Source organism: Falco biarmicus, chromosome 3 (genome assembly GCF_023638135.1).
Source record: "Falco biarmicus isolate bFalBia1 chromosome 3, bFalBia1.pri, whole genome shotgun sequence".
Taxonomy (NCBI): domain Eukaryota; kingdom Metazoa; phylum Chordata; class Aves; order Falconiformes; family Falconidae; genus Falco; species Falco biarmicus.
The window spans coordinates 115,688,150-115,710,204 of NC_079290.1; the positions used below are offsets into that span (position 1 = coordinate 115,688,150).

Consider the following 22,055-nt stretch of genomic DNA (forward strand, 5'->3'; position numbering starts at 1 on the left):
ACATGAACAAAATTTTGCTCACTGCTTTTAAACCCTGTATATTTGGGAGGCAAGATGCATAATGAGGTACCCTTTCATTTTCCAAGATCAAGCTTTCCTCCCTTAATGACGGGTCCAAAAGCAGCAACTGGAAAAGTTTAAAAGCCAAAAGCATCTGTGCCATTCTGCCCATTCTGGCTTTCTGCAGCTGTCTTCCAATCCAAATTTAGCAGTTCAACTTCTAAACCACTAAAGAGATTCATCAAGTTTCTAAAAGTGGGGACTCCACATTTATATCCCGTATGGAGGACTGAAATGGAGCTTTCAGAAACTTCCTCTGACAGAGGTTCCAAATACCAGGCTGAAATGGAAGGGGATGGAGCAGAGAGGTGCAAAATGGAAATTTGCATAGCGAGGAGTTTTAAGTCAGCTTTCTGATGAGACGCCAAGGTTAGAAGTGAGTATTTTATGCCATTCTAGTCATGACAGATCACAATACGTCAGCATTAACATTATGCCACTTTAGATTTGAAAAATGGCACCAGAACCACAAAAATTATGGAAATAGATCCATAATTTTAGATTTTGTTCTTACTAGTGTGCCATCTGCCATCTAATAGCCAATTATCTATTTGGCCCTGAAATTCTAATCACCCTGGCTTTCAGCTGATTTATAGGAAAGACTTCCAAATTTATAATTGAATTTGTCAGATTGCTCTTTCTTTTCTATAATCTGTAAGTCACTTCTTACTTTCAAGAGTTTCAGCTACCCAGCTAGATGATTATTTATTAAAATCAACTACAAGTAACTAAACTGAGTTCTGAAAACACGCACTATCAGTTTCATCATTTAGGCCATTACCTTTTCTTGTGCTCTGCTCCATCCAAATCCAAAAAAAGATCTTGCTCTCAAGCCCGTATATATTTCAGATGGGCAGCAGCCTGCAGCCACTCAGAGCCAGGCACTAAGAGCAAAATCCCGCACAAAGCTATTTGCTGGTTCAGGGTCTTCAACTATGCCTTTGCAGGTTCACAACGCTGTGGTATTTAGATTGTAAAAAAGTGATGTAGAACAAGGCTAGGTTAAAACTGCTTTCAGTGCATTTTTTTTTTTTATTTAATGTACAGAAAGATTTTTATTTAGAAGTCAGCTTTATAAATAATCTCCTTTAAAATACTGGGCCAAACACTAAGTGCTTGTGTCCCCTCTAATACTGCAGCAGGAAATCCTACAAGTATTTAATGTTTTCACTGATGCCCCAAGCTTCTCCATCTGCTCAACGTGACCTGTGCATCACAACAGCCCCTGCACCACTACCACGCCTTTGCCCGTTCTCTCATTTCCATTTGCTCTTGTCATGTTTCAACTCAACAAGAATTTCTACGTTTTCCAAGATCAAATACGCCAAACCACACAATAAAAATCACCACTCCAGACTGAGTAAATAAAAGCCACAAGAAAGTTGGTAACACTCACCCTCTGCACATCCTACGTGACACACTACAGGAGGGCACCACTGCTCCTCGCTCTGGTGGTGCTTTTTGGATGCCACCCAGGCTGTAACACCGGCGGCATCAAACAGCTGGGATTTACAATTTCTGTCCACAGGTACTACAGTCTTGATTTTTGGAGTGCTGCCACTTTACTGATTTTCAGGGAACCTGAGGTTACGGACAAATCAGACTCCAGAGGAAAGGCAGTCAGGAAGAATTAAGGAAAAAAAAATGCATTTAACAAATTCTGTGATCCAGGAAACGCAGAAACAGGGTTCAGGATAAAAAATGGACCAAGGAAGTGTTTTCATTCTGAAGAGATGCGCAAATCTGATGTTCTTCAACATAGGTAATAACTAAACCACTGAAATTCCCTGGATTTATGTACTTGCAAAAGGCAGAGAGTTGAGAGAAAAAAAAGAAAAAGAAAAAAGAAAAAAAAAATCCCCCACACTATCATTTGCCCTCCTTTTGTTACCAGGGAAGATTTCAAAATGCAGAGCATTCCCAAACAGCTATTTGATCAGTTTTATCCATCTAGGCTGGGATAATTAGTAAATGCTTAAAAGATGAAATCTAAATATACCAACCAATCAGCCCCTTTCAAGAACTTCCAAGGAACATCACACATAGCCATTATCTTCAGAAGATAACCATTTCTGTGGCTTTTTAGCCTCCTTTCTTCAACTCCCCTTCAGATATTTAACTATTGAACTATCTAAGAAACTCCAGGATTGGGTTAAAAAAAAAAAAAAAAAGGTGATGAGTGGGTGTAATTTTTATGATTTTTTTCCCTGTTGTATTTCTTACTTGGTTTTTCCCACCACGAATTACCAGACAGGTTTCTCTTCCTTTATCTACAGTTGGAGGAAGATTATTTGTCATACCAGTTGCAAAACCAGGACCTGTTCTTTCCCATCTCTGACCTTCTTGCTACCCCAAAATAGCCCTGTTCTAGTTTGGATTTTTAACCTGCAATATAATGCCATATATTTTCCCCAGCTGTGTAAAAAATCATTTGCCAGATGACAAGATGCACAGAAGAAGAGGAACCAACTGTCAGTCTTAAAGACAGAAGAAAAAGCCTGCCTGTAACACAACAGGATAAGCCATTTATATTTGGAATAATGGGTGGTATTTTTTTCTAATCAGACTTGCATACACTTGTATAAGTCAGGATTAACTGCGGGAAAGGTAATGAAATAGTACCGTGTTTATTATCTGTTGCTGGTTTTAATATTGTCACATAGAGACATAAATATCCATACAAACACCATGGCAGAATGTTATAAAAAGGCTAGAATTTATTTGAAAAACTTGAGTATAAAAGGAGCAACTTCTCAGGCTACATTTTTGGGACACTGTCCTTAGGAATGTTTAACGTAATGGCAAAATAATAACAAAAAACCTGCGTGTTAACTCCAGTTGATTGAAAGGTTCCATTTAGGCGGACACCAATATCCACAAGCTTTCACTCCATGGGTTTAAAAGCCTGTAACTTGCAGAACAGACAGTGCTTCAGTACATGAAAGACGTTACCAAGCAACCCACAGAAACGGACACCGACATTGATAATCCATTCTAAAGTAATTACATTTTATAATTAAAGATTACAGTAAATCCAATAGATCCCAACAGCAACTTGAGCAATTTAGAGACACACTAGCTAACCTGCTTGCTTTCTAGCATCCATGTTAGCTTCCGCCTTTGAATAAAACATTAGAGCGAATTGCAGAGATTTTCATTTAACAGGCCTTCAAACAACAGCTAACCATTACGGAGTCTCACCTTGGTAAGCGTTAATCTAACGTCCCCTCATTTCTATAACTTTTAAATAAAGTATCATTCTTTTAACTGATGGTAAAGGGGCGATTGCACGTAAAACCTGAGCCCATTACTACCAAATGAAAGACCTGGCAAACCCAAGGGAAGACAATCTCACCGAGGTATTTCCCCTCTGCTTTCCATTCCCGACCCTTCTCACACATCCCGTGGGCAAGTCCCACCACCACGTACCTCACCTTACCCCTCCACAACACAGACCTCATCCTTTTCTTCTAAGAGCACTAGGCATAACCAAGAGAAATAACTAATGTGTATTATTGAACAGCGTGGGACTGGGTTCACTCAGTGAATTTGTGCTCAATATTATTTCGCCCATCGATCTTGAGGAGCCGGGATCATTTTGCAGGAGAAGGCAGCGGCAGATTCAGTGTCAAAACTCAACACCTGTCTGCACGTACCTGGCATCACTGATGATGATATGGCAGCAAAACGTGCGTGGACCTGGGCAAAGTCCCTAACTCAGGAGAGTATAAAATTCTCTGCTGCAGCTGCACCATCACAGTAACAGACCTCTCAGTCAAAGGGTGCTGTGTGCAAGCGAGCACTGGGATTATGCACAACTGTACCAGGGCAGGAGGTTGAGCAGCCTCCCAGATAACACAAAACTGATTGCTGTCACAAACCCACTTCCTCAAAAGCAAATTTCTGCAAATACACCCTTTGGAATGACGCCCAAAGTTCAGGAAAGCCTCAGGTCTTTGGCAGCTGCCTTTGCCACGGTCCTACTCAATGTTTCCTTAAACCCAAGATAAAGGTTTGTTTTTCCAAAGCACCAGCCTGAGTACACAACCCCTCCCATGTGCTCCAGCTTTTTCTAACGGATTTTAACACAAAATTTCAAACCTTGTCAGCCCACTGACTGTAAATACATCAGGTGATTGTTTAGTGTTAGAAGATAGATAGATACTGTGAATTACTTGCTACATGGCGCTTTATCTAGAAGTAAATATAATGGTAATTCAAGCAACAGGCAAGTGGGCCTTAGCTTCAGTATTTCTGGCAGTCTTGTTTTCAAACTTGCATGGGTGGTTTTTTATCACATCAGTTACTATCACAGCTCGTTCTCTCCCGCACAATAGCCAAAGACACAGCAGACCATTGCTCAAAACCTGATATCCATCACTGGAAGTAATGGAGGAATTCTTTATGAAGTTAGAAGAAATCACCTTCCACCAAGTTGCAATACAAAAAAAAAAAAAAAAAAAAAAAAAAAAAAAAAAGGTTCAAACTTCTGCTTGCTGTTCCCAGACAGGCAGTCCAGCTGAGTAAAGGAGAGCTATTCAGCTCAGATCTGCAGAGGTAAGCACTCTCTCCCTACCACAATCAGGAAAAAAGCAGGACTAGAAGCCCGATTTGCACTCGGGGAACACAAAAAACCCCCAGCACAGAGCAGTCCAAGGTCGTTAGTGTTAGTGACAAGGACAGAAATAGAACTCCAGAGTCTCCCTGCCTCACAGCCCCTGCTAGGAAAGCTGAATGGGAGAAAGAACAGCTCAAAACACAATTAAACTAACTCCTAATTAAATTCCTAATGCAACTAGATTTAACCATGTTGGGGGGGGGAATTAAAAAAAATCCTTCGATAGGACTATCTCAGGCATTAAGACCCAGCTGGATCCAGCTGCATCTAAATCAGGAAACATGTCAGCAAGAGCAGTTGATTTTGCAGTTAGTTCCTTAATGAGATGCTAGACTGTGAGAGGACGACAATGGTTTGAGAACAAATTTGCAAGTCTAGACCAAAGCACAGGGTGATTTAGTAGAGAGATGAGCAAAGCTGTAGTCTCGTCTCCTTTGCTTCCGAGAATCAAAGCTTGTGGAAAATTCTAATAAAAATAACAAGGTATTTGTGTTCTTGACCACCCTAATGCTGTCAGCTTTGTGTTCCCTCCAAGCCCCTATAACTGATGAAACACACGATATTCCAGAGCATGACCAAAGCTGATGCTGTACAACAAGGCCTGCAATAAAAACGATGAAGATTCTGTTTGTCCTAAGCTTGTTACATCTAACTGCTATTCAAGCACTTGCTGTCATGAGGTTTAGAGAACTGGCACAAAAAGGCAATCCATGATGTCCAGAGGAACTGACCCTATTAAATTTGAGGGATGATTTCTTCCATAGATGGATACTCAAAAGGTAATTTGGCATGCTGTGAAAAAATTGGGGTCAATGTCAAAGAGCAAATCTAACTATAGCTTGTGTGATACAGATGAAAGTGAAGATGTTGTGCCAGCAAACATACAGAAAGCAAATAGTGAGATACAGGAAAGATTAAAAATTGAAGAGAGGACACTTCAAGAAAGATGAGCTTAAAACCATAGTAATAATTCTGATCTCCCTTGTTATTACCACAGAATGCAGAAGTAGCTCTTTCAGTAGCATCTGTAAGTATGAGGAAATCAGAAAAGAAATGTAAGGTCCCTATACAACACTGGGTTGGTTTTTTTTTATTACTGTGCAGAATTTGAACTCAGCCCTCGTTTACCACTTCCACGTGTTCATATTTCCCCCAAAACAGATCTCTTAGAAGGAAGTGTAACTTGTGAGAATATATCTGTAGCACTTAAAAGTGCTTTCAAAGTAGAAGATGGCAGAATATGTTCAAGTAACAATGGAAGACAGGAAATCCATCTCTTTTTGTAAAACATTGGAATATTAGATAATTATTATAATAATAGATACTCAGAAGTATTAAAATATACCTATGAAATACATCACACTGTGCTATATTTTAGCATGATGCTAGCTAGTTTCACATATTATTGTATGTGCTGCACTTTAGAAGTGAAAAGGTACCATATATCCAAATACATATATACAGATTTTCATGCACAAAGGGGCATATCAAGCAAATATTTTCCCCAACACTACTGCGATGTCACAAATCATTACCTTTACATACTAACGTAATGGTTCACTTCACAAGATTACTTTTGCTAACAAAGTTGCATATTAGGAGATGTCAGTCAAACACGCAACAATTTTTTCTACAGCTACTGCCAGGGGTTGCCTGCACAAAGGACGGCAGGCGGACCCAGAGAGCAAGCAATACACTTTGTGTGACACTATTATTTGGATTTTTCAAGTCCTTTTAAGTCTAGGTTGGACAATCTGGTAATGGCTTTTCTTAGTGACTACTATTTCATCCCAGCATGCTTTGAGGAAAGAAAGCGGAAAAAAATTACTTGCCTAGTAATTGTGCTTCTTCAAATGTCACCTCAGAGTCCCCCTCCTGAGCTTTGTGCCTGCAGCATAAATCATGCAGGAAATTCCCCTAGCTCTTAAGATTTTGGGCACTGTGACACACCTATAGGCTGCCTTGAGGGCTCTTCCATTTCAACTACATCCCTTCAAGCATGTACCGCACAGTCTTCACAAATCCCTAACTACACACAGACTACAAATTCTCCTTAAAAGTGACCAACATTCCAGGTGAGTGATGTACAACAATCAAACACCCAGGCCAGAATCCATCAGCTCCTCGCCATAGTATTCTCCTGGTAAAAGGGAAGGGGGATGGAAACACAAACACTAAGCAAGATTGTTTTTCCAGACCTGCATTATGACAAGGTAAGTCATTTTCTCTTTCCCTGAAGATACCATCTGCACAGGATTCTCATTTCTGGAGAGCCAGAGCCCAGGGGGATGCTCTAAAAGAAGCTGTAGTGATAACTAACCAAAAATGGGTTGACTGCAAGGCAAAAAAAAAAAAAAAAAAAAGCGTGGGGACGTTTTTCTTTTCTTTTTCAAAGAAAGTAATGAAAAGAAAAAAAGTCTCTAGAACATATTAGGCCTACCTGTTTGATAGCCTGTGGGACAGACATCAAACAGATCAATTATGAAAAGAAACAAAACAGAGAAGATATGAGGCTTTGTACTCCTCAGCCTTGGATGTGGGACCATGGCAGGAATACTCTGTGGGTATGGAAGTGAACGACTAAACAGGGACCAGAGCCTCTGTCTGTAAATCTGCCACAGCACCATCCTGCGACAAGTAAATAAAACCTCCCTTGCCCAGAGCAGAAATCCTGACAGTCACCATGAAGCACCATCATGGAAATTACGATGTACCAGAAGGCTGGGGTTCTGTAAAGTTCTGAATCCAGCAGCCCAAGCTGGACAGCTGAAGAACTCTAGTTCAACCAAAGAAACACCTCCAAAGCATTTTCAGACATAAAAAGTGAAGACCACCCTTACAATCAGCCAGATCCTCCTCTCCTGGGAAGAAGAGATTTCTCAGGACACCGCAAAATCCTCTGGAACATGAGTGACTTGGAGCTGCTAAGTCAGTCTGGGGAGCCAGGTGGATAGACTTGAACGCTTCATACCATGGCTTGAGGTACAACCTTGGCTAATGACAACCTAAACAGATCGAACAGGGCTCTGTTAGGCCCTTAAACCTGGAAAAAGGAATCACAGCTCTGAATATGTACGATACAAAAGGAGTCCTTTTCTTTGGAAGAAAAACTTAGCACAGTCACAGGTTCCCTCAGTGACTCAATACACACGTCTAACTTGTTCCATTTCAGGACCACACATCTGATCTGCCTCTTTCTTCCCAGCACCAGCAAACTGTGAATTGCTTTTGACACATGGATGGCTCAAGGGCCCAAAAAGCAGTCATAAGCAGATGGGATGACTGAAGGAAGGAAAGAAAGAAAAAAAATGTAAATACAGGCCAAGTGTTACCCTGCATCGCTCCTGTTTTGCACTGTGAGAACGGACTTAGGGAACAGAATAAACATCTGTTTGGAAGCTGTCTTTGTCTCAGTCCAAATGCTGGAACAGGAGAAAAGAGGGAAGCTGAGAACTGCCAGTACACCTTGTGCTTTATCTCACACTTGGATGGCTTAACAGGAGAGATCTGGGAGGATGAGTTTAGTTTAATGATTTCTTGCTGGTTCACCTGCTCCCCATCTGTCTTTGTAGTCTTTGCTCAGAGGGACAGATGGGAGCATTGCTGTCCTCTCCCTCCTCTTCCCTTTCAAGAGTTACTTGTGATTTGAACTTCTGAAGAGAGGAACACAGCAATTCTCAAGCATTAAGAAGTCAGGACAGATTAATCCAATAATTTATCAAAGGTAATAGCTAATAACAGACACAAGAAACTTGCTCACAGCCTCCCTAGAGCTTCATGTCAGAGTTGTCACCTTACAAAAGTGTTACAAGAAATTCTTGGACCACAGCAGCAAATTTATTAGCCAGAGGCTGATAAACTCTTCCAAGAGTCCCACAGTCAACAATAAATCATACAAATCAGGTGGCAAATACTGTATCTTTAATAAAAATGAAGTTGGTAGAGTGGTTGTTAGAACAATGTTAGAATTCAGCTGGCAGGATGACGGGGACTCGCTTTCATTTAGCCTGACCTCCCATCATGAGAGGGACCAGGGCTTGGCCCTGGCATCATTCCAGCACTGCACTAGACAGTCATCACACGACAATGATTAATGAACTGCTGAACGAATAAAGCAAGAAATGGCAAGTTAGGGGATCTGGGTAATAAACTAAAGAAAAGAATCATAAAGATTCATCAAAATTAGAGACAGAAGGCACCTCCTAGGTCACAGACTTCATGTCCCTGTCAACGTAGGAGTGGCTCCAACAGTACTGCTCTGGCTGTGCTTCCTTTCCAGACCTAAGGAACAAACGTCAGCTCTGTTCCACTTACCCATTTTCACCCTAATATTCAACACTAACTTTAATTAAGTCTTTGAAATCCAGAAATGAAAGAAGCAGAAGAGAAGACAGCTGTCTTCAGCTTTATCCTACAGCAGCAAAGGAGCTGCCTTTCAAAAAAACAATCTTTGGAAATTATTGTACTGTTCATCCACTGATGAGAGCGGGCAGATCTGCACCCAGCAGCAACAATGTTCTGTTTGTTGTTAGGGCTCACTAACATGCACAACACAGGTCTGATAGGTAAGACAATCAAATACAACTATGGTGTTTCAGGACTGAGGAATCCTAACATGGTCTCAGTACTGGCGGAAGACTTTCAAGAAAGCCAAAACAGCACCAGAAACGAGCCAAGGATTTTTCTGGGCTCATCTAGCACAATGCTGAATTGCCAACATAAATGTGCGTCCTTCCTAGGTAACTCCAGAAAAAAATGGAGGCTCAGATGGAAGAGCCAGAAACATCCCATTTCTACTGGAAATATTTTATTGCTGGCTAACCCAGACAGCAGGAGAGTTTGAGGATGGATAAAATGTGATTGCATTATAATTATCTTTTGTTACTTTGCAAAGTACATGGTTATGCACTTTCTTTACTGCCCAGGGAAATCATGTTAACACAATTAGAGCAAGAACCCTGTTTTAAACACAGTGTGCTCAGATGTTACTAACATGGCTCCAATTCTCAGTGCAGACAGTCTTCAGAGCCATCTTGCTCTGTAAATCAGTGGGAGTTCTGTCACCGACTTCCTCTGAAGCAAATACCAGCTCTTAGAGTAGAGACATTCTCTAGGATATACTGAACATACAGCTTCACTGTATATCATCACCCTGTGCAAGTGCTGTTGGCACGATGAGATGCTGCAGAATTTCTAAGACTCTTGCATTTATTATTCTTTGCAGCCTTACTCTTAGGATATCGTTCTACCCACTAATAAACTAGGAGAGAGAGAAATATTACATCAGCTCCATGGCCATGCAATGGAAGTGTTGGAGGCCAGATTAGAAACTAGTAAATTCCTGGCTCTTGCTCAATCACAACCATCAGAACAATTAGCTCAAATAAGCCCAAGAACTGTTTTCTGCTCTGCTGTCATCTGCCCATCCTCCCCGGTAACTTCTGAGCTGGAGAACCTCAATCGGCTTTAACAGAGGGGAAAGGCCACAGAGAAATTACAGTTCAGTGCAAATTGCCAGCAGACTGGTGGAGAGACCCACGGAGTGCTCCACTAAAGGCAGAGGAGCAGCACAAGCTCCCGCTCTGTCGAGCCACAGCCCGCTGGGCAGCAGACAGCTATGTGTACCAAGCACCCAGAGCTGGATCGCTGCCTCTGGCCCACGCAGCCGAGAGGGAACACTGGAAAGAGCAACAGACACCACGGGGCAGGGTGGGTGACACCCAAGGAACTACAAACACAAGGATGGAGAAAGTACAAACTGCTCGAGGGCTGTCTAAGGACGCATGGGGGTTCCAGCTCACAGGACTCCTGTTCCTAGAAAATCAGGTCCCGTTACCTTTCTGCTATGGGAAGAAGTAAGCCTTAAGAGCACACTTTCCTTTTTCAAGCACCGTCGAGATCTCTCCCTTGATTCTAGTACGCAGCAGATACACACATGAGGGACTCTGCATCTTTGCTGTCAAGATAAGTAGATGCTAAAAAGGAAGCACTAAAGTCACTTCAGTTTAGTGCAACCTTTAGCCATTACTTCTGCTCCAGCGTCCTCCCAGGGAACACTGAAGTGCCTGAGAGGAAACAGTTTTGCTGCATATTACCTTGCTGGATTAGGAATTAAAAAAATTGTGCCCGTTTTAGAGAGGTACATACTGGATCCATACAGATTAATCTGCCATCGGGAACAGAACCCAGGACCCAGTGTCCTGTTCTAATTAACAGTAGATGCTCTGCCCCCTTTAGTAAGAGTACAAATGAGTAACATCCCTGTCCCATAAACAGAGGATGTTTATTATCCAGTCCTTCAGTGTTCCCACTGTGCTCTCTTTCCTACAACGGTTTGGGTCCATCATGCACAATACACTCGCATTATGCACGGATCACTGACACCACTGCCCATGACAGCTTCTCTGGAGCCCTTCCAAAATACTGTGTCATATGATGAACTGAAGCACCAAGGGGATATGCAGTAAAGACAGCAATTGTGGGAGTGTGTCCGCTCCTCACGCCAAATCCATTCACAGCATTCAGTGAAAAGTACTTTTTTTGGGGGGGAGTGTAAATTTAGTCTTTTCCCTAAGTTTAAAAATTAGAATGCTCCAAGCACAAGATTTCTTCTTCTCACCAACAAAGTGAATACTCTTTCCTGCTTTCTCCTTTTGACAGCTTCACGTCAATTTTATATTCAGAACTAAATGACAGACTGATCTAAGATACATTCTCTTTCCCCCCCTCAGTCTCCTATCTAAAATCTGAATTGTTTTAAATACCAGAAAACATATTCAAAAACATCAAAACAAAATGATAAACAATTGAAACAACAATAATAGACTAATAGAAAACAAACATGATTGATTAACACCATCCGGTAAAGCTTTGCATACAGATCCAAAGGGAAGAACACCAAACATAAAAGTCTTTCTCTCACTAAGGGGCAGATTTAATTGTTGATTTAAAAGTTAATCAGGAGTCTATAAATATTTTGGCTGGAATGAAGAAATCTTAACAAAGGTGAGTGCTTTTTAGTAAATATTTGCACAACTGTCTATACACAGTCCCCAGACTGATGGCAGAACGGGGGGTGAGGGGAGCCTGGCCCACCACCGTTACCACGCAGTGAGGCACAGCAGGCCACCTCGCAGCCCCCCAGCTGCACAACCCCTGCCTGGGCCACAGCCACCTTCAGTCCTGCTCCCCAAGGGTACGCAAACACGGTTACAGCAGGACGTCACCGACGGCCGCAACCAGACACCAGCCCTGCTGCCCCAAACCCTCATCTTCAGATCCGAGAACTTTCCAAGAGCTTATGTGTATTTACTGAAGTAATTCAGCAAGATGTAGGTCCTTCTGCACGACATGCCTGTGTGTGTCCTGGAAACTCATTTCACCATGTCCAGCACTTGCCTTCAGTCATTATCTGTAATCTGCCTGGAGAGGTCCGCACTCCAGCAATTTTGCTGTTGTGTGAACAGTGCACTGTCTTGTAAGTAGCTGTTTATAAACTAGCCTCACACCAAATTTAGTTGTTGTGGAAAGAGTGCTCTCGCTGCTAGATTTTGTAGATAAGAACAAATGTCTTCAAATTGCACAGTACTCTCAAATTCCAAAGTGCCCTCAGCTGGAGAAATATCAGTAATAGTGTGCACTAAGGTATCACTGGCATCTCTAAGGCAAGTAGCACTGTAGCACAGATCACAGCATGCGAGTATTTTCTATCCTTGTGTATTATGCCAACAGAACAAACACATTTGTAGTCAATTAACTGTATACCCTACAACCAAAAGAGGCTGAGACAGGTTAGGTCTAAATTTTGTTTGCATGAATCCACCGGAGGCTAGTGAAGCAAAAAACACACTGTATGCACCATTTGTGGGATTTACAGTATAGTACCCTTTTTCACAGGTTCAGTAAATAAATGCATGAGAAGGAGCATAGAGCAAAGGAAAATTACAGCAAGCCTGGAGCCAGCCTGTGCTTCAAGCTGCGGAGAAATTCTCTCATTGCAAAGGTATTTCTACCCCAGAGAAAGAACTAGGATCTGATCGCAGTATACCTGACTGGTTTGAGGTCATCACTCTATTCTGTTATAACAAGTATTTTACTGAGAACAGTTTTCTTTACCCCCAGTGTCCATGAGTCTGTTGGAATGCACTGGATTTACATTTGACCAGCACAAAGGATCAGACGCTCTCCACGGTCTCAGTGAGAAAGATGTGCATGGGGAGGTGCACTTCCATCCAGAACTGTGTGTGGTGCTACTCACGTACCGAAGCCACTGACAGATTACATTATTTGCTTGTAGTACTGTTCATCCCCAGATTACAGAAAGAAAAGGCATTTTCTCCAAATGGAAGTATAGAAGTTGCACAGTGTAGGGAAAGGGAAGATGTCTGAAATCTTTTTACTGCTGGTTGCAGAAATGAGATGGCTCAGGGACGACCAATAATGTGATTCACAGCATCGTAGCAACAGGCCAATTGTAACTCAAACCGAGAACTGTTTTGAGCCCTGCTTTCAATAAAGTGGTGATCACAACCCGGTTCCCAGTGCTTACACATCCTCCCCTGAGAAGACCCACGGCTTGCCTCCACCACGGTGTGTGAGACAGGACGAGCATCTGCCCAGATTACACTGCTCCCACGCAGGGTCAGGGCTGTGGCAGGAATTCAGGAGGAGAACAAGCTGCACCCCCCAGCTCTGCCCCAACACCACCCGCTTCTTCATTGCGGAAGGGATCACTGCTCAGGGCTGTCAAAACCACACAAAGGGAACTCGGCAACCAATGCCAAGTAACTTTCCGCAAAAGCTGAGCTCCTGATAACATTCCTGTTTCTTGCTAATTATCTTTTAGTGACAACCTGTCAAGATATTTGTGTTTAAAAGACTGATCTACCTTAATAGGAGCCTGCTAATCTGCAGAGTGATGCAGGATAATCGCGTACATGGACTCTGATGGCCTTCCCCCCCTGGGGTCAGATTTTTGAAAGCAAATACATCTTTAGAGCTGTGTTAAAAGAGGACAGCAGACAGCAAGGTAAGGCAAATGAAGGTGGAGACAGGAAGAAAAGCAAGGATGAAGAGAACTGCACTGTGAAACAAATAGGCTTCAGTATTACTAATCCTGAGGAAATGAATGCATGTGTCAAACCCAAGGGTACAATCCCAGCAGAGGACTAAAAGCCTGCCTGAATTTGACATATTCCCTTATTTGAAAGGGACAAAGGACACTGTCACGTTAAAGCACTAGGTATTCTCAGGCATCAGGGAAAGAAACTTGCCTTTTTAGCCAAAGAGGAAAAGAAAAATCAGTAAATCTCTTTCACTGTTCACATTTTTCTCACATCTCATGACTGGAGGTAAGCTAGCTACCTAAATTTCACTGATAGACACTTTCTGGTCTACCTGGTTACCGTGGTTGTCCTTAAGCACTGGATGGCAACAGTAGGGTTGGTATAAAAATACTTCAAGAGAAATGCTGTTCTCTCTCCCCACTGCTTGCCTACCTATGAGACCCATGAAGCCAACACAGCAACAGTACAGCAAGAAGCAGTCTGTTTTGCTTCATCCATCATCAGCAAAACTGTCAGCTCAGCTCCAACAGCAAAATCTTTATTACTGGTTATGATGCAAAAGGCAGAAACCACACGGTCTGATTTTCCCAGATCTGAGGCTGAGTTTGCAGTAGCAGCAGTTGGAGGGGAAATCATTTTGACTTTTCACTGAGCCAATTTGATCTGGAAATTGTTGAGAGCAAATAAATACGGAATCCCACTGTGGCATTTCTGCAGTCACTTTTTCAAATACAACCACTTTTTTTTTTTCTTCCTTTTTTTTTTGAACATCAGTGATTAGTATTTGGCACAAGTAAAAAATTAGCTATTCCCTGAAGCCATGCATGACTGATCAATTACAGAACTAATATGTTTTTCAGAGGTCAGTTTAAGAGATGAATAATCCCAAGCCCTTTTAAATTTCCCAACCTGCAGCATGGGGAGATAGTTAACTTGGTTTTACTGCCGTTTTCTTCAAAAGGTCAGAGTGCCCACAGTAGTCGGCTGCCCACGGTAACACACAGCAGTATATCCTAGGCAATTCTCCAGGTGACCAATGACCTTTTGCAGTAAGCAAGTCTGTGCAATACAGGTGCTCTCTTTTTTCCTTCTCAGGAAAACAACTGCTTATTGACTTTGGACTTGCCTTTAGAAAGGTAAATCAAAGAAATCTGCTACTCTGCTAAGTTACCCCAGTGCAAAGCAGAATACCTGCATGCACACGTCAGCTCAGCTCACTGCAGCACTTACTTCTTTCAACAGATTTCTACGTGCCATTTCAACTTGCTCATCCACATCTTTTCCTTTCTGCACTACCAGGAAACACAGTATTCGAGCACAGAGCAAGTGAGGCAGGTATATCCCCGGCCAGACTCCTTAATCTGCAAACAGCTCTGGTGGCCCTGGCGCTGCTCAGAGCTTTCCCAAACAGCAGTGAAGTAGGAGATACCACAGCAGTGGGTTTCATGCTCTGGACAACAGTATCTTTTAAGCAGAAAAAATCTAGCAAGACTCCATTAGTTGACACTTTCCACACTTAGCTGCCAGGAAACTAATGGCACACCCTCTTCTTCGGCTGAAGCATGAAGCAGCTGAGAGGCTGGGTGGGAAAGCATGGATGTCTGCTTGGACTCCTGCTCACACTGAAGGGTCCTACAAGAAAATAGGAAGTTCCAAGTCTCTAGGTGGGGCATCAGCCCCAGTCTTTGATCATGCACCAGTACTTTCTCCTGGCTTTCATCCAGGCTATGGCAGACAGATGAGAAAAATACCAACAGATCCCATCCATATCCATCCTCCCTGGTATATAGGTGCTGACCTGTAAAGAATGGCCTAAGGGAAAAAAACCCAACCCAAAACTGTACCAGTACAGTATGGAACACATTTTAGCAAATTACAGGGCTTAAAGCTCTGGAAGAGGGAGAGAAAAGCTACTTCCTGCTACGGCACACAACACCTTAAAATGATCAGCAAACCTACTACCTGCCCCTGCCAGCATCTTTCATATCACATGAAGAATATTTGCTAACCCAAATGCTGTATCATGACTTATTTCTCCTTAGCAATTTTTTTTTTACCCATCTGTTTCTTTTTATATAGCATTTGTCTTCTAACCTCTCTTGATTTGTTTTCTTCATGTCTTTTTGATTTGCAAAAAAAAGGACACACCTTATCTCTTCCACAAGCTGCACCACCATCCCTTGTTTTGCACATTCAATCTCATATCTCAGCACCGTATTTGCTTCTCTGTCTCTTTCTGAATAAATAGAAGTGCAGGCACTTTTAAGGAATAAGGGCTCTGTTTGAAGAGTAATTAGCTGTCAGCATAAAACTAGTATTTATGGATTCTCATCCTTGAAAAATCTAACTCTGCTACCCGGCACTGATTATGGCTGTTATAAACAGATGGGGCTGAATCCATACAACTTGAAATAATCCTACATTCAAAAAATAATTAACTACAAATAAAGGACTGAATTCCACTGGCTTTCATAAATTTGATTTCCAATTTGATTTGTTTGTACAGAGTGGAAGCTGGGTTATTCACGGGAATGTCGTGCTACCCTAGCATACCTTGGAAGCCAGGGTCCACGGCATATTCAAGCACACGCTCCACAACTCCCAAGCACACAAGAGGGCCAGGTACTGGAATATTCCAAATACCCTGCAGCTGAGATGCAGAACGATAGGACGGCTCAGTCATGCCTGGGATCATAAAGAAACCCAGCACCCCTGGGTGTGTTGTGTCTGGGTGCCTGGCAGAGAAGCTGGAATTTCACCAGAGGTGCAGCCTTTGTTTTAACAACTGACAGAGGTACCAGGAGGGGAGCTTTAAAAAAATGCTTTTAAAACACAGTGGATGAAAGCCCCTGGTGTGTTACTCTGACTTTCTTCTCTGCTCAACCCGGGGCAGCATCTTTGCAGAATGCCTGCACCTCTGTGAGAGAACAAACCCAGGAAATTTATACTCTGCTTAATTAAATCTGTGCATTTTACTTATTGGCACCTCTTACTAGACCAAAATTCACTCCAAGTCGGTTATCCATCATAGCAAAAGATACAACAAACACAATTGAGTACTACACAAAATGTACAGCTCTTGGTTAACTAGGTCACAGATTGCTCTGCAACGTTTTCGAGGCTGCCAGGCTTTTACACACAAACAGTAGGCACCAGGCCAAATTCCCCCCTCCGTTACACCCCTGTAACCCCACCGGTGAGGTTACCCAGGCTCAGCGGGGGTCTAAGCGAGGGCAGCCTTCAGGTCGCTGATAGTGGGCAGCAAGTCACAAGCCAGCTCCACCTGGAGTAAGTGACAACAGGGTTTACCCAGACAGCTGGCCTCGTGCCTCCTCCCGGACTTCTTCGAGGGCACATCCCATCCCTCTGTCCCCACTGAGCAGCGCCAAGTTTCGCCATCTCCCAGCTTTTGTGTAAAGCAGCCAGGTTTATGCTGATACCCCAGGGAGGGAGCCTCTTGCACAACCGCAGCTGCCTCCCGCCAAGCAAGTTTGGGTTTTTTTTTCCCCTAATAACCAAGCTGAAATATCCCTTTGCCTAATTTCAGTTCTTTAATTTCCAGTCACACCCTGTCAGGCTGCCCTAAGTGCCGACGCCGACAGGCAGGTGTGCCCGCGGGCACGGTGCTGGCGCAGGGCCATGCCGCAGGACCCCCCTACCTAGAGAGACACCCCCCAAGTCCCGTCGCCTTCCCGGGAAAAAGGAGGGAGAGAGGAAGGGGCCCGAGGGACCCTTGGGAAATGGGGACAAGGCTGGGGAAGTGAGCGGGGTGTGAGGACAGCAGGGGCAAGGAGATGGGGCCATGAGGGGTGGCAAGGGCTGATGGAGGGGGGACACAGCCCTGGGCGGGGACAGGGACGGGACACACATGGCCCTGGGGGGGGGGGGGGGGGGGGGGATGGGGGTCACATGGCCCGGGGTGGGGCAGGGGGGACGACGGGGTTCACATGGCCCTGGGGGGGGGACACGACACACGGCCCTGGGGGGGGGGGAGGAGGGCTGACCGAGGTGGGGGACGTAGCCATGGGGACTGACCAAGGGGGACACATGGGTGAGGGATGACTGGGGGGGGACACATGGCCCTGAGGGGAGGCAAGGGGCTGACCAAGGGGGTGACACAGCCGTGAGGGCTGACTGACGGGGGGGGACGGGGGGACGACACACACAGCCCTGACGGGTGGCTGAGGGGAGGACTGAGGGGGGGACATGGCCGCGAGGGCAGGCGAGGGCCAACTGAGGGGGGGACACGGCCATGAGGGCTGACTGAGGGGGGACTGAGGGGGAACATGGCCGTGAGGGCAGGTGAGGGCCGACCGAGGGGGGACACAGCCGTGAGGGCCAACTGAGGGGAGGCGAGGGCTGACCAAGGGGGGACACGGCCATAAGGTGTGACCGAGGGGAGGCCATGGCCCCGAGGGCAGGTGAGGGCCGACTGAGGGGGGCCGCGAGGGCTGACGGAGGGCAGCGCGGAGACTCCTCACCTCTTTAATCTTCATCCTGCGGGCGCGGGTCTCGGGGTCCTCGCCGGCCCGCCTGCCCCGCACCGGGTGGCGGAGGCTCCGGCGGAACCGCTCGTAGTCGAAGCGGAACGGAGCTCGCGTCTCCCGGGCGGGGGGCGCCCCGGTGGCGGGCTCGGCTCGCCGCTCGCCGCCCTGCACCTGCTGTCGGGAGCCCGGCGCGGTGTGGGCCGGCGGGCCGGCCATGCGGGCGGCGGTGCGGAGCTTCTCCCGGAGGCGGCGGGGGGCGGCGGGGCTGGCGTGGCGGGGCTCGGCGGCGGCGGGGGGGCTGCGGGGCAGGTCGGTGTCGCGGGTGGAGGAGGAGGAGGCGGCGGCGGAGGAGGCGGAGGAAGAAGAGGAGGCGGAGGCGGTGGCCCGGCGGGGTAGGAAGAGGCGCTTGAAGCGGGAGGAATCGGGCAGAAGGAAGAGGGCCCCGAAGCACAGCGTGAGCAGGCCCGAGAGGAAAAGCAGGAACAGGAACTTCTGCGGCAGCCGCAGCCCCAGCGCCGCCGGCCAGCCCGGCATGCCCGGCAGCTTCCGCAGCAGCACCATGGGGCACTGGATCGCGGCCGCCGGGCGGGATCCGCCGCCACCCCGGGGCGCGCCGCTGGCTTCTGCGGCGAAAGGCTCAGGGGTGCCCCCCCGCACCGCCGGCTGGAGCGGGCGCCTTCACCGGGGGCCGCCGGCGGGTGACACGTGGATGGCTCCGGACCGGGCTGCGCCGCGGGGCCGCGCCGTTGCCCGAGGTTCTTGCCCGAGAGGTTTGCAGGGCTCGGAGCGGCGGCTCACAGTCCCCCCCTCCGGCATGAAGGCGGCGGCGAGCGCATCCCGCCGGGGCCGGGCGGCGGAGCGGCAGGGCTGGGCTGCTCCCGGCGTCAGTCCCCCGAGCAGGCTCCCCGCCGGACGGCTGTGTCGGGCTGGCTCAGGCTGCGGCGCTGAGGAGGTGCGGTCCCTTCTCTCTAGGCGGTGGGTTCATGCTGCAGCATTTCTGCGGGGGGGGGGGGGGTAAGATAAGACCGTGTTCATTCAACACCAGGAAGGGTGCAGCCCGCGTTATAAGCCTTTGTCCCAGCGGGTCTGCCGCCGCCTCAGCCGTTCCCCCACTCTCCAGCCACACCAGGTGTTCCCTCTCTCCGGACCTGCTATCAACTCTCTAGTCTGCGAGCAGCTACCAGCTCTGCACCAGCCCCTACAGCTCCGGGCACTCCCGGCGGGGCAGCCCCGGGGCCAAGGGGCGAACCGCGCCCTGAGGGGTAGCGAGGAGAACCCCGGGTGACCGGGGACAGGGAGCAGCCAGCCAGGGACGAGGCTGCTCCTCTCTTCACCAGGCTGCCAGGAGCTGCCCTCGCCCGCACAGGGCTGGAGACGATGGGGCTGCAAACAAGCGATGCGGAAAGCTCGGCTCGGGCGAAGTTTCTTGAGGAAAAAAATCTACGGATTTTGGTTTTACTAAACAAATCCCTGTAAATTCCCCCTTTCTCCCAAATCTGTGCCTCTCTGTTAAGAGGTATTCACCCCACACACACACCCAATCCCCTCCCTACGTATACTGGCAGAGACAGAGCTCGACTTTCAGACCACGAAAGCAAGCAGGACCACTTTCAAAAAGCAGGACACGTCTTGAAGACCTACGTCCCAGCCCCACATCACCCCTGCTCCTACGGGCAGGCACGGCGCTGCCCCCAAACAGGCCGTCAAACCCCCTGGGCAGACGCCTGCCTACTCCCAGCCCTGTTTACTCACCCCTCGGACACATCCAAGCCACTCTGGGTCCTACAGTGAGCAAAATCTTCTCAGTCCTGCCCGCGCATCCCAAAAGCGAGAACCCCTCGCTGCTGTCAGCGCTCACAAGCGCCCGGGAAATTAAGAGGAAGAAGCTGGCTGCCTGCCGGGCTCTCCGAGGGGCACCTCCTCCCTCCTGCCCATCCGAGCATCCAAGAGGGAAGCACCTAACCGCATCAAGCTGCTTAGAGACCTCTGCTTTTCACCTCCTTCCCGCCCCGCCTTCCTCCCCGCCGAAGGGGACCCGCCGGCGATGCCCGCACACACAGCTCGCCCGCACCGCCCGCCACCGCCGCCGCTCACTGCGACAGCGCCGGCAGCACCGCCCCCCGCCCCGCCCCCGCCCCGCCCCTCCGCCTGCCAACGGTCACCCGGAGGGGAGGCGGGGGCACCGCGAGCCAATCAGAAGACAGGGGCCTGCCCGCCGTGACGCTCGCCCCCCCCGCCACGCTCCACCCCCGCTCGCTATTGGCTATCTGGCAGAGCCTGCCCTCTCCCGTTGGCTGTTCCAAACGCCAGGAAAGCCAGGAGATACGCCCGCTTGTTTACCACGGTCGCCCGGCTCGAGTTGGGGGAGCGCCTCGCTCCGCCCCTTTCCTCCAGCCAGCCTTCCATTGGCTGCGAGGTGTGCCCCATCGCCGCTGCGATTGGCGGAGGGGGGCCCTGATACTTTAAAAAGGGGCTGAGGGCGCAGAGCGGGCTCGGCGGGCGTCGTTCTGCGCTTCCCCTCAGGCGTCGTGAGGGAGGGATTGCCCCCCGCGGTCCCCCACCCCAGGTCTGGCGGTGCTGGAGGCTCAAAGCCCTCAGGAAGGACTTTGTCCCCTGCCACTGGTGTGACCTCAAGGGCCTGGCGGGCACCACCTGGCACAACGAGGGAAGCAGGGCCCTCAGGCAGCTTAGGAACCGCTGCTCTGCACACAGAACTGTCCTTTCTGGGTTTTACGAGCCCACAGTCGACTGCCATGAAGCAAATCTGAATCCCAAATATTTAAGTCATCACCACACACCTCAACCTTCAGTGTACTGCTGTGACATAGTGCTATACTGGAGGTGAAGATGGTGAACCAAAGTGTTCCTGCTCATAAACGTTACCAAAAAAACCCCCTAAGTCTTCTGCAGAATTAACAACAAAGGAGAGGAGAGAAAAAAGGGGCACCACCCAAGAGCAGATGCTGAAGTCATCCAGGAGCAGAGCAGGAGGGTGGAGGAGGCCACCAGAGGCGATTTTTGGGTGCTGCGAGCATGAGATAGAGCAGCTGCTGCAGCAGGAGGCTGACAGGAAAGGGTAAACTGCAGCCACCCAAAGCCCTGATGTGACTAAACTTGGAAGAGCTAAAAGAGAACATTTTGTAGGCTGGAAAGGAGCTGGAGCTGTGAGGAAAGAAATCATCTGCTGTTTGTGTCTTCCTGCGCTTGGTGCGCTCCTTCATAAATAACTAACGCCGCAGGAAAGGAATACCTGAGCTGATCGCTGGGCCTAGTGGGAGCACATTGCAGGGCCCCGCATTCTGAACTGTGCAGCTGAGAATCGGTTGTGTTGGCATTTTCCTGTGAAAAGTGCTTTAAGTGATATAAAGCAGGCGGCAGAGCGGCTCTGGGAGCAGGATTCAGGAGCTGCCATTGACCCAGCTGTGCCCAAGGCCGGTGAGCCTCCTGCCTTACCCCTCCACAACCACCGCAGGTTTTCACCTAGTCGAAACAAAACCAAAAAAGCCAGCCTTCCTTGTGCTTTTTGCTGGATGCTCGATAGACCTTGAACGCAATTGCCCTCGGAGGTAAATTTGCATCTTGATTATTTCATTTTGAAATGTGTCCTTTGAACCGTCCCCTGTGGTTTGCAGGCACGACCAGTTCAGTGTGAGCAAGAGGGAGACGCAGGCACCACTCTCAGCCACCGCGCAGGGTTTTCTCCGGAGCAGCTGCTTGAGGAGTGCTCTGCCCAGCTGCTCTCCCTTTCCTTGCCCTGTAGCTGCACCATGAGGGAGAGGGGAGTAGATTTGGCTGCTCGCTTTTGGCAGGTCGTGCAGGAGCCTC

At 47.6% G+C, this 22,055-nt stretch overlaps 1 protein-coding gene across 2 annotated transcripts in view; it reads right to left on the reverse strand.

Annotated features, from left to right (window-relative positions):
• The window catches only part of MAN1C1 (mannosidase alpha class 1C member 1), a 68,825-nt gene extending 48,500 nt beyond the window's left edge, over positions 1-20,325 (reverse strand). Inside the window, exons 1-2 of one of the 2 annotated variants that reach the window (XM_056330989.1) lie at positions 19,983-20,325; positions 18,225-19,227 (exon numbers count right to left, since the gene is read on the reverse strand). In XM_056330989.1, the coding sequence (XP_056186964.1) occupies positions 18,225-18,791 (567 nt within the window). In that variant the 5' untranslated portion in view covers positions 18,792-19,227; positions 19,983-20,325. Of the gene's footprint in view, positions 1-3,716; positions 3,886-18,224; positions 19,228-19,982 lie in introns of those variants that run through there. The other variant, XM_056330990.1, reaches the window with a different exon arrangement.
• Positions 20,326-22,055: the final 1,730 nt, after the last annotated feature.